At 26.4% G+C, this 13,642-nt stretch overlaps 1 protein-coding gene across 2 annotated transcripts; it reads right to left on the minus strand.

Annotated features, from left to right (window-relative positions):
• Positions 1-393: 393 nt before the first annotated feature.
• LOC100210162 (coronin-6) lies at positions 394-13,293 on the minus strand. Of its 2 annotated transcripts, none has more exons than XM_065808095.1 (7): positions 12,704-13,293; positions 8,598-9,035; positions 7,046-7,165; positions 6,868-6,975; positions 2,692-2,904; positions 1,136-1,459; positions 394-1,049 (listed from the first exon to the last, which is right to left on the minus strand). In XM_065808095.1, exons 1-7 carry the CDS (start codon positions 12,896-12,898, stop codon positions 798-800), a joined length of 1,650 nt encoding a protein of 549 aa, XP_065664167.1. In that variant the 5' UTR covers positions 12,899-13,293; the 3' UTR covers positions 394-797. The 2 variants fall into 2 exon arrangements, with proteins under 2 accessions (XP_065664167.1, XP_065664166.1); XM_065808094.1 differs by having other exon boundaries at positions 394-1,052.
• Positions 13,294-13,642: the final 349 nt, after the last annotated feature.

A 13,642-nucleotide genomic window follows, 5' to 3' on the forward strand; every position in this document is an offset into this window, starting at 1 on the left:
TCAATTCTTAAAGAACAACAAATAAAATGACGCAATGATGTAAGAAAAAAAAGTATGGTTATTAAAAACCACGTAAATTATGTTTAGAAAATGCACTATAACCTTATTAAAGTCCTCAATCATAGAAATACGATACAATTTTTAACGCTACACAGAAGGACTGAAAATAAGCGTCAAAACACGTTTATACAACCCTAACAACCTTAAAACCATGCTATGGTATGATAAAATGATATTTTAAAATGACTTTTTGCTTAAAAGTATTTTTAAATAATTTTGAGTTTCATATATTTTTTTCCTCTTTTTCGCGTAATTACCCATAAATATAATAGCGATGCATAGCCAATCAGAAAGGCCTCAGCGGTAAATATTCATATTAAAAAAACATCGTTATATAGTAATTTTCCATTACCAATGGAAAAAATTTCAAAACCAAACTCTTTAATTTAAAATAATTAACAAAATATAAATATAAAAACAAAAAAAAAACAACAACACAGTAGCAAAAAAAAAATCACTTAAATTACAATAATTTTTAAAATACAATCTATCTTTAAAAACGACAACTATACAAACATAATTCGAAACACTTCTTCACTTGAAAAGGACTAATTTCATTTTTATCAACAAAAAATATATATGCCTAAGACAATTTGGAAAATGCATTCTTTAAAAAAAGTTTTATAAACTCGACAATGACCAAACGAGTTATAAAATGAAGAACCCTCTGTTCTTGAATAAAAAGATTATAGGTTTAAATTAATTTTTTAAGCACCATTTGATAAGTTTATATAAAATCATTCGCCACCTTCTTCTTCTTCGGATTCGACCATATTTTCTAAGACGGAAATCCTTTCGTCGTTCTTTTTTACGGCATCACACAATAGCTTTATATCATTCGTAATTTTATCGTAATCTTTAATTTTGTCTCTTAATTCCTTTAACTCTTTTTGGTTTTTTTTATCAGCTTCTTTAAGTAATCTTACATCTTCTTTTAAATCATGAACCTCTTTTGAATCCATAGCTGGTTGAGATGCAACTGCAGAGCTCTTCTATGAGGAATAATAATAAAATAACCATAAAATAACTCAAGCATAACTTAATAACAACTTAAATTTAAAAAACTCCTTTTTACCTGTAAATGAGGGGATTCTTTTGAAGTAGCAGCAACTGATGATTCTTCAGCGGTGTGTTCAGCTGTTTTCTTTACGTCGTCAGATTTTTTAGTTTCAGATTTTGCAGCTGTTTTGGCATCTTTTTTGGCTTTTAAACCCTTCAAACCACCAACTTTCTTTAACCCACCAGACGAAACAGCTTTTGTCTTTGTTTTAGATTGAAACAGTTCCTTCATATCTATGCGACGAGGTTCAGCATCTTTTCCCTCAAACCATTCACCAGCTTCTAATGCTGGTTCAACACTCACACAATCTGGATAAAGATCTGATTGGAAAAGTTCACTCTATAATAAAATGGTTGTTTACAATAAAACTAATAAGATATAGGTTAAAAAAAAATTAACAGCAAAATATCAATAAAATGAAGGATGAGTTCGTTGCAAACGAGGAGCGCATAGTGATATCAGTGCAGTTTATGTATGGTATAAATATTATATTATTATAAAATAATAATAGTGATAGTAATAATGATATCAACAACAACAACAATAATAATTTGCGTATGTCTATATATATATATATATATATAATATATATATATATATATATATATATATATATATATATATATATATATATATATATATATATATATATATATATATATATATATATATATATATATATATATATATATATATATATATATAAATACATTATGAAAATTTAGTTTTCCTAAAACTCATTTGAGCCAATAATTTTAAAAGTTAATTTAAATAGCAACTAAATTGTGTAAAAAATATTAAACAATTTTCACATTTTTAAATCACAAATACTTTCAATAAGAACAAAATTCTTTTCAGCAAAATGTCACTTTTTTTATTTATTTTTTTCCTGCTAATTCCGAGCAGTTATATTTTCTTAAATTAAATTTAACAAACAATATTGCTGCAAAAATTATCATTGTAAGTTGGGATTTCTTTTTGGTCCAGATATCAAAAATACTTGCTCTAAGGTTGTTTTTGAAATAAGGAAAACTGTTAGCTTAACACATTGAAATTCAGAAAGCTGATTTATTTGAACAAAAAAACTTTTTAAATGGGCCTAGGCCCCCTCAATTTTATCCATTGGCCCATTTGTGACCTTGAGCATTTTTTTCCGATTTGATAAACCCTTTTTAAAAAACCTATTTTTATAGAACTAATACTCTTAAATAATTTTTGTAACATCCAAAATGTTTAAATGAGACTATCCAATCATACCATCATTTAAGACACTTAGCACTTTGATTCAGATTTTAAAAAGGTTCTTTTCTAATGTTATAAGACAAATACTATGAAAAAAAATCGCTAGATGAGAATGAAAAGGTCAACATAAAAAATACCCATTAAAAGTAAACCCATTAGTAAGATTTAATTTTTAAATAAATTTGTAGGCATGAATGTTTGTACACTTAATTTGACAAGTATAACCTTTTTTTTTAGATGTACAGCCATAACCTTATTTTCAGCACCAAAAAAAAAAAAAAAAAAATTAAAAATGAAACAAAATTGAAAAAAGGAAATTGAAATGTTACCTTTCTTGGAACACAAAACGATGTAGGTTCAATGTAACCAGTTTTTACACTGTGCAATTTGTAGAATCTTGCAATTTCACAAATATTAACATTGACATTGCGTTTAGGTATTGCACCAAGACCTCGTTGAGGTGCATTGGTTGTATATGTATCAATGTAGTAGAAATAGGGCTTTTCATTCACAAGTTCATAATATCTGATATTGCTATCCCCCTATAAGAGTAAGTATACAGATATATATGGCACTAATAAACATTAAAAAAAATATATATATATATTGAAACTTATTAAATTCAAAAAAAGAAAATGAAAAAAAAAAAAAAAAAAGGGAAGGGCAGAAATATTTCTTCAAGTTTACTTTTGGTATTTTGATTATAACTTCTCTGAGACACAACGTAATATGTACAGCAGCATTGTTTAAAAGACTCTTTCGAAAATTTCTTTGATTTTAGTTAATTACTACCAATTTGCATTATTTTATGAGAAAAATAATACTTATTTCATTAGAGAAAAACTTCTTTATCAAAGTTGCAATTAAATAGGAAATAATTAAATATCACTTTAAACTGTATTTAGCTATGAAAATTTAAAGTACTTGTTAAAACTGTTTATATGTGCTATTTAAATTTTATTGAACAAAAAAAAATATATATATATATTAAAACACATGCTCTACTTAGGTTTCACTACAAGCCATAACAAATGAAGTGGTATTAGTTCATAGTGACCAAGCAGCAAAATATAGTACAGTTGCCAAGTGGGCTGCTCTATTCAAAGACAATAAAGAGTCTCAAAGATGATCCCAGCTAAGGGTATGCTCAAGCCATGTACACAGCTGAGAATATCAAATGTATGAATGCCATTATTGAAGAAAACCAAATAAATTATAAAAAATGTACCTAAGACAGTAAAGAAAATTTAGCTGTTTATTTGAGACAAGTTAATGCTAGTCGGGTCAGTAAAGATCAAAGTCTGAGCCAAAAATATTTTCTATATCTTTAAAACAACAGGTATTGTTCAATTGAATTATGTTGAAATAAGGGACATCATTACCAGTCAATATTATGTAAGAAATTGTTTGAAACCTATTCTATGCAAAATAAAAAAGCGAAGTAAACAGGTACCTGTAGGTAAAAGGTAATCAAAATTTTTTAATTTATAATAACACTCAGTTTAAATACAGCCATTAAATGTTAAAAAAAAATATACATAACCAAAAGCTAATTCAAAGTATGCCAAAAGAAGAGTATAAAAAAAATCTAGACTTAAAATGGCTACATAAAAGATGTAACTTTTTATTGATAATCCTAGACATCTTGAACATAAAATTTAAAATTTCTTGAAGGAAATTCTACAAGTTTTTTTGAAGTCAGCATTGTGCCATACTTTCTAACCTTTTAGGTAAGGTAAGAAATAATATACTTAAATAATTATACATAATTAAAATTACTATTAATTTTTTTTTTTTTTTGGATTTTCATATAATTAAACTTTCAGATTTTAAAAAATACTTTACAATACTTTGACAATACTTTTTTATTAAATTGTTTTCAGAAAACAAAATCAGTTCAAATATTTAATATATGTTAATTATATTGGCCTTATCACATAGCACTTTTGTATAATTCCAAAATAATTTGACATTACGTTTAGGTATTGCACCAAGACCTCGTTGAGGTGCATTGATTAAATATGTATCAATGTAGTAGAAATAAGGCTTTTCATTCGCAAGATTATAATATCTGATGTTGCTAAATCCTATAAAAACAAGTATATAGATACTTGCGGCATTGATAACATATGACATTGATAAACATATAAAGTCAAATATTTAAAATATGGTAACTATAATGTCAGTTTCTATGAACCTCCTTCTAGAAGCCATAAACTTGTCATTGCATATATTAGTAGTGAACCTGCCACTTGCTCCGCATGCATTTCTTCGGGCCTTATCACATTGCACTTCAGTATAATTCCAAAATAATTTCATCATGTTGATCTTGGATAATATTTTGCCAAAATAGGTTTATATAAAAATGCTTATATTTAATTTTAGTAGACGATATTCTCAAAAAATAATTAATTCTTTAAATTATTTATTATATATAACTTAATAAAAATAAATTAATTTATTAATTATCTTGATGATATAATGACACAGTGAATCAAAAAAACGCAAAAAATTTAATAAACTATATGTAAAACTCAACATACAACAGTAACATTAAGTTATTTGTGATTATGAAAATTCATTGACAATTTGTTAACAAAAAAATATTAAAACTTATATGTAAACATCAAAATGCCTGAACCAATATAAAAAAAAAAAAAAAATTAAAGATAAAAATAGAACTTTTAAACATAAGTGGATTTAAAATAACTGATTTTTTTTTTTTTGTTATTTCACTTTCCCAAGGCCCAGAAGGCCACTACAGATGAGGAGGCTACTTAATTGTGGTTATAACCCTCTCTCAACTCTATAACTCCGAAACACGAACCTTGACGAACAAGGTCGCTGCGCGGAGAAACAAGTTGAGCGCGGTACTACCAGGGACGTGGTGGGGATCGAACTCAGAACCTCTCGCTTATGAAGCGAGCGCTCTACCACTACACCACTACCGCATATTTACATCAAATAATAGTGGACTTCAACAAACTGCTAAAAATCATTTGCAATGAAAAACCTACTCAAAATAAGAAATGTAACATAGTAAGACTTTTAAAGTAAAATGAAATGACTGGCTTTTTTGTTTCTCTGAACTCTCTGACTAGGAAATTTCAGATTCTAGGAATTAGTAAGGCATAACCCATGGTAACAAAACAAAAATGTTGTTATGACTTTTTTAAAAGCAAAACATGATTATCAAAAATTATGAATTCAGTTATTTTCTTTACATCTTTAGATTCAGCAGCTTAAAAAAAAGTATGATTTCAGTTATTTTCTTTATATCTTTATATTCAGCAGCTTAAAAAAAAGCCTGGTACCAACTTTTAATCATTTTTTCACTAGTTTAATAAATTATTCATGAAATAGCCCCACTAAAAAATCTATAATGGCAAATGTAAACACAAATAAATTACTTTCTGCCAAAATTTTAAAGATTCATCTTTTTTATGTTTTATGAGACTAAAACTATATTTATAAAAATAGCCTAACATCTCTTTTTTAATTAAAAAAAGGTTAGTGAAAGCATAAAATGGTAACGAAACACAAACTTATCTTGACCATTTTAAAATTAAATGATCATCAAAAGTTTAAAAATGAGTTCTCTATATTTTAGATACAAATTAGATCTTTCTAATAGATATCTAAATTTTCAGATTCAGCACCCTCAAAAATAATTCAATACTAATTTTTAGCCACATTCTTCTAGTAGAAATTAAATTATTCATTAAAAATGAAACCACTACAAAATCCATAATAACCAACTAGGGTAAAAATATGGCATTTTAGACTGAATTTTAAAGCATAATAACTTTAAAACTGCATTTTTTTAAATGTTTTATTGATACTTAATTATTTTTAATTCCTCAATTTTTAACCAGTAGTTAATAATGAAGGAACTAAAAATTTCATTAAATTATTACTAATGGAGCTTATATTTGTAATAATTTATAATTTTGCTCTTACAAGCTCAAAATTGTTCTTGGAAGAAGTGCTTTCATTTGAGCAAAAAGCTGTATTTGCAAAAGTCATTACCCCAGGTTATATATTATATTTTCCAGCACTAATGGAATACATTAAAGCTACTGAGAGTACAACTGACCTCAAGTTCAAAAATAGTAAAAAAACTATAAAAAGAAAACAACAACAAGGTTGCCTACCTTGTCAATTTTTATAAAGCCAATTGAAGCAGACATTTCTAAACTGAATTTTTCAGCATTTCCTCAAATTGACTAAACTTAATTTAAACTTTATTTGGCAGTGATTCTTTAATTTTTTTAAACTGTATCAAAATATAATATATGGCTCTTTGCAATCGAAAAGATTCTTGAACACTACTATATATACTTTTAGTTTTTACAATATTTATAAACGAAGTTGCACAAAGTGTTAAAATATATGGCAAAAAAAAAGTTTACTCCGAAATATAAATTACAAACTTGGTATAAACACAAGAGCATATAAAAGAAATATGGTAACTGTTTGATATATAGAAAAAACATCTAACTTACCTTAGCGCTAAGAAAGACAACTTGTGTATCAGCATCATATGTTGGGATTAACACATTATTTGCAGTATCCAAATCTACTTGATCAAGATTATTAATTGAACTTCCGCTCTAAATTATTTGAGATGATAATGTACATTTATTTAAATATCATTATATTTAAGTACAGAGAAATACCTACAATTTCCCAGCATGCATATTGTCTCTCACTCATCTTAGAAAAACCAGTAGAAAAAAGAAGTGTGTCATCAAATGTAAAAATAACACGACTTGGTTTTGACCCTTCGTGACCACCTCCTTCCTAAATATCAAATAATTTTTCTACAACAAATTGTATAAGCTTTAAAAAAAAATCATTTTTATTAGGCCTATCAACTTTTGTCTTCGTTCAGCTTTTCAAATTACATAAAACTATAAAACATGTATATATAAATATAAATATATATAAATATAAATATATATATATATATATATATATGTGTGTGTGTGTGTGTGTGTGTGTGTGTGTGTGTGTGTGTGTGTGTGTGTGTGTGTGTGAGTGCATATATATGTGTATATATATATATACACACACACACACATATATACAGCCCTTGGAATTAGGGTCAGCATTTGGCAATGCCAACCTAACTGCTGACCTAAAAGTGTTTGAGATCAGCAAAATATTGCCAACCCTTTTGGTAATCTCTTTGTTTTAAATTATTTTGCCGACCTGATACCGACCTCTTTAAACAGTAAACTTTAAAACAGTTTGAAGTTGTAAATTTCTTGCCCACCTCATTTTTCCTAATTCTGAGGGTTGCGTATATATATATATATATACATATACATACATATAATATACATACATATATACATACATATATATATATCAGTTTCTCTGTTTAAAATTCAATGCCAGGTCACAAAATAGTGCTGGCCAAAAGGTCATTTTAAGTTTGGCGTGCGCAAAAAACTTATATTTTTCTCTATTAAAATACCGAAAATGCTTTGAGTAAATGTTAGATGACATAATAAAAATAAAAAAACACCGGAAAAACGAATGTATTATTTGAATTCTAGATGAAATAATTAAATTAAAAATGCCATAAAAATTAAACGAAATAATTAAAATAAAAACATTAAGGCAAATGTTTTACTTAATATCTAAATTAAATATCTTAAAAAACCACACAAAACAAATTTAATTCTAGATAAAACAATGCAAAAAAAAAAAAAAAAAAGTTTCATATAAATACAAAACAAAGTAATTAAAATAAAAACATAAAGACTAAATTTTTATTTATATCTAAGACAAGTTTAAGGAAAGTTGAATTTAAATATAGGGCAAGTAATTAAAATAAAAACTGAAAAAAATATACATTTAAACAAAATATTTACTTAAGAACGGCAAGATGAATGTTTTATTTAAGTTCTAAATACAATAGCGCTTCTACGATTTTTCATAAAAGTATTTGATGAACAAAAAAGATAATTTGCAATTAAAAAAACAACACTTTTATTTTTTTTGGCAAGCATTTTTTATGCGCTCACTGTGCGTGTGGGCAAGCATGAAAGCACTGGCTAAACGGAGAAGACAAACAAAAGAGCAAGACAGCAAAAAAATAGGAGCAAACAATAAAAAGTTTTTCTTTTCTAAAAAAGGCATTTGAAATTAAGTAACCAAAAAAAGTGTGCGTGTATAGATACATATTATAAAGATAAACTTAAAAAAAAAATCCTATTTTGCTTACCACTAAACAATCACCAGACCGAGCATCAAATATTCTAAACTTTTTATCTTTACAGCTTGTTACAATTTTATCTCCCTTGCAACTCCATGATGCACTGTAGATTAATTGAGGATGAGATGTTATTTCAACTTCAGCAACCCCTTCTTCAAGATTCCATATGCATACTTTAGGTTCTTGTGAAACACTTAGTAAAACATTAGATGCAATTGGATGCCATGCTAACTGACAACATTTTCGCTCGTGATATTCAAGAGTAAGAAGTGCTTTGCTATCATCAATATTTGTTACGAAACCATTATCTGGAATATCCCATAACTTAATAGTGCCATCTTCACTACATGATGCTAGCATATTATCATTAAAAGGGTTAAACTGTAAATCGAGCACAAACTCTTTGTGAGCAGAAACCTTAGGAAAATCAGGTTCAAGCCGGCCAGTCTAAAAATAAATAAGTGTTAAGTGCAAATGTATTATTATAAGATAAGAAAAATTTTATATGCATAAATTTTTTAAAACTAAAAAATCATCTTTCTATAAATTTGGTATATAAAGTTTACTATTTTAGGAAAAAGGAAAGTAGAAAAATCTCTTTTTTTTATCTGAAAAAAAAAATTGTTTCACAATTGCAGTAAGAATGTTTTTTTTTAACAAAAATTAGTGCCTAATGTTTTCCACATAAACTTCTTTAAAATACTGTTTAAATATACTAAAAAAAGTGCATTTTTAAAAGTTTTTTTATGCAAAAACTGTATATGTGTGTGTACATACAGTTTTTTGGATAATTTGATAATTCGTGTATTTAAGAAATGCACTGAAATAACTAAACTAATAAAACCCTCGGAATTAGGAAAAATGAGGTCGGCAATAATTTGCAGACCTCAATCTTTTATAGGTTGGCATCAGGTCGACAATTTTTTGCCAACCTTAAACACTTTCAGGTCGGCAGTTAGGTCGGCATCGCTGAATGCCGACCCTAATTCCGAGGGTTGCTAATATAATAAGAAAAATTAAAAATAAAAAACTCTTTTAAATGAAACTTTTTAAATACAAATAAAGACATTAATTTTATGCTTTATTTTTTTCTGGTATCTTTTTGGTATCTGGTATCTTTTATCATTTATTAAGATTTTTACTTTTTTAGTTTAATTTAGTTTTTTTTTTTATTAGCTTTTATTTCTTCTTTCAGTTTATGGTTTGTTTATTTTTAATTTTAGTTAAAATTTATATTTGCTTATTCAGAACATTTTTAAAATGCTCAAATTTAAAAAACTTGCAAAGAACTGTGACCAAGTTGTCAAAACAAAATAAAAATATGCGTGGTATATAAGACCTGCTACTGCACGCTTCTCCTGAGAAGGCTTGATAAATATGGCTTGGTGAAAGAATCTATTATATATCAATGTCACTTTATTAAAAAACCAACTTTGTTAGGCTGTTTACCATTTAAAAAAAGTGCTTTTTTAAATGAAGAATTTTTTAAATATCAGTTGCTCAGACTAACAGAAACCATATTTTATTTTTATTTATTAAAAAGTGCACGTCACTTATTTGAACATAGACATAAATAGACAAAGATAGCTCTTAAAGCTTGTTCAATAGGACATAAGCAAAATATGCGCTTCTTTAATAAAAAATTTCAGTGCTAACAAAACTTCTCTTAATTAAAAACCATTAATATCAATGATCACATGACCATGATAACCCAATGACGGCATAGTCAATAAATAGATATTTTAGTATATTTATCTACTTTTTTAATTTTTTAAGAAAGAGATCCATTATAGTCAAGGAGTTTACTTTTTGAGGTTGCAATACTCTCTAACTCCTAAATACGAACCTCGGTGAACAAAACAGCAGCGCAAAGAAACAAATTAAGCGCCGTTCTACCAGGGACGAGGTGGGATCAAACTTGGAACTTCTCTCTTATGAGGCAAGAGCTTGACCACTACACCACCACTTCAAGAGCTTTACCGCTACACCACTCATACTTCTGCCATTAAAAAAAATAAACAACTTTTTTACATAATTTATCTTTTTTTTACAACTTTTTTTTTAATTGACATTAAAATGCTGTCAATTAATCAATAATTTTAAGAAACTATTGATTAATTGACTCGTAAAATCTAATGTTTAAATAACATTTGTATAACAACAATATATAACAAAAAAAAAAACATTTAGGAAGAGAAGTTACATAAATTGTTTTTGTTTGAGAGATAATTGACTTTTAACTATGTTTGGAAGATTGCCAATCAAAAACTCTCATATTTTTCATTAAACAACTCCAAGAAAGTTACTTTACTCCCCTTTTAAAGCTTATTGTGCCCTGTGTCACCTCTTAATATATACTAACAACTTTTGAAAAAACTATAAACATAAAAACTATCTTAAAAATTTATAGAAAACTTTCTTATCTTATATTTGTTTAAAAATTTTAAACATATGCAGAAACCTCTGTATATAGATAAGGCCTTCAAAGGAAGGCATGGGATCACAGGCCATTATATGAACACGCAAATAATAAATTTGTTTTGACAATTTGTTAACATGTTTTTAGAATTTGAAAATTTCAAAAATACGCCAACAAAAACAGTAAAAAGAAATAAAGAAGTAAAAAATTTCTTAATCTATTTCTTATGATTATGAAAAAATTATCTAGACTTACTTAAAAAACAAATTTCAATAAGGAGACTAAAAAGTTGTTGTTTATAAAATCTAAAAGTATTTTTTGTTAAACAACACTAATTATAAAAATTACATACTCATATAATTATGTATAACATAAATTAAAAAATTATATACAATTTTCTTTGATACTTTAAACAAAAATTATTACCAGTAATTTGTTAATTTATTTAAAAGCGCTTTGCTGATATAAAAATTATTAGTAAAGATAAAAGTTTCAATGTTATTTATTTCTAACGTTTAATTCTAACGTATAAATATATTATAAAATCTATTATTCAATGTGTTTTTTTATAAACGTAAATTGCCATGGTAAAACCGTCAAAATAAAGTTATTATTTGTGCGGTCATATAATGATGTGCAATCTCATGCTTTCCTGTGAAAGCCTGATAGATATATAGTAGTCAACTTTTACAAAAACAATATGTATGGTATATATAACTTAACTTTACATAACTTATAAAATATAGACTTACAGAATATAAAGATATTTCTTATAAAGCATAGATTGTTGTGTTAAATAGTATACTAACTGAAATGCTAAATAAAGATAGAAATATGCATCACTAAACATATATAAGGTGAAGCAGCTTTTAAAATTTTAAAATAAACAAAATTTAAAATAAACTGTATATATATATATATATATATATATATATATATATATATATATATATATATATATATATATATAAAGCTAACCAGAAAATTAAATAATTCTAAATTTCCAATCATGTTTTAATATATTATTTATAAAAACCAAACAATATTATTTGTCACCATATAGTATAAGACCTTTGCAGTGGATGCATAAGTACAGGTGCAATGCACTTGTACTGTGCATCAATTGCATATATATTATCAGGATAGCAGTACTTGAAGGACATTTTATGATAAATGTTACTGATACATCATATAGAAATAGCTACCATGGAAAGAACTTCAGTACATACATAGACTGAAAAATATTTTATATTATTTAGTAGTCCTTAGTATACAACTACATATACAACAAAAAAGTTTATAATGCTATGCTTCAATTTTAAATAATTTTTAAAAGTATTTTACTGTTTTTTTTTTAAAATTAGACATGAGTATGAAGTGTAAATGACACGTTTGTCTTGAAAATAATTAGCAATTAACTTTACCTTAATATAATTTATAAAATATAGATATAATATAAAAACATTTTTAATATAGCATAAATTTTTGTTTTAAATAGTGTGCACTAACTGAAATGCAAAATCAATCCCATATATATGCACAAATATGCATTACTAAAATACATAATGCACATATATGTGAAACAGCGCACTCAATTTGATATCAATACGAGTCTAGTTTGGCAACAAGTCTAGTTGGGCAAATTGTATTTATAATATAAGATTTGTTTAATTTTGAGTTAAAACTGTCTACTTACTTTTTCAACAGGAATGACAATAAATGCCCCACCACCACCAACAGTGATGCAACATGCTATAAACTTTTCGTTGGCAGCAATAAAATTACCATCTGAAGCACTGTTTGTTGGGTTAAAACCTTCATAACATTCCTCTTTTTTTCCTGCTTTACCGAATACATGCCTGTATTTAGAATTTCTTACTATACCACTCATGATGATTAAATTTAATGAAAAAGGTTAATCGAAAAAAATAATAAATATATTCGGTAGCAAAAAAAAAGACTATAACCGCCGCTTCCAAATCGCCGCCGATCTTACTTCACTCCTCCCTTTTTCAGTATATATAAGAAGACTGGTCTTGAGGCGTCAAAAGAATAACATAACATTGAATAACAATGCTATTATGTTGTTTTCCCATATATGGCAAAGTAAGTTTAATGCTTTATGATAGTGCAATTTGTAAAATAAAAAAAGTATAAAACTTGAAACAAGATTTTTTAACAAGTTCTTTAAATTCCATCGTAATATATATGTATATATATATTTTTGTGTATATTAAATGTTTAATCACGAGTTAGAAAACTCAGCCTGCTGAGCTGGCAATCTCTTTACACTTGTAATAAACTAATTATTTTTTTTTATTAAATAGTATTATCAACTAAAAGCTGATGAGATTAATGAATTTTGGCAACTTCTCAAGGAATATTTTTTCTGTAGATTTTCAAGTTAATTTTTATTATAGAGTATGACTCATAGACGCAATAATCATTTAAAATATTGGCAGGCGAATTTAAAAAACTTAGACAAAACTTAGAAATCAAAAATTTCAAATAATTTCAAAGATTTCATAAAACAATTATTTTATTAAATATATTCATCTCTAAGTGTTACTAAAATGGTTTTTGAAAAGCTTTAGTGAAATTTTGACGCGTAAAATACTACCACGGAATTTTTTTG

This window comes from Hydra vulgaris, chromosome 10, assembly GCF_038396675.1.
Source record: "Hydra vulgaris chromosome 10, alternate assembly HydraT2T_AEP".
In the NCBI taxonomy this organism is placed as follows: Eukaryota; Metazoa; Cnidaria; class Hydrozoa; order Anthoathecata; family Hydridae; genus Hydra; species Hydra vulgaris.

What these genes read in the sequence shown, in the direction of transcription:
- LOC100210162 (XM_065808094.1), bottom strand. Translation starts at nt 12,898, where the DNA reads ATGAGTGGTATAGTAAGAAATTCTAAATACAGGCATGTATTCGGTAAA. An exon ending in AATATGCATGCTGGGAAATT is followed by an intron (nt 6,976 to 7,045) that starts GTAGGTATTTCT and finishes CAAATAATTTAG; the next exon opens with AGCGGAAGTTCAATTAATAA. An exon ending in CGTTTTGTGTTCCAAGAAAG is followed by an intron (nt 1,460 to 2,691) that starts GTAACATTTCAA and finishes ATTTTATTATAG; the next exon opens with AGTGAACTTTTCCAATCAGA.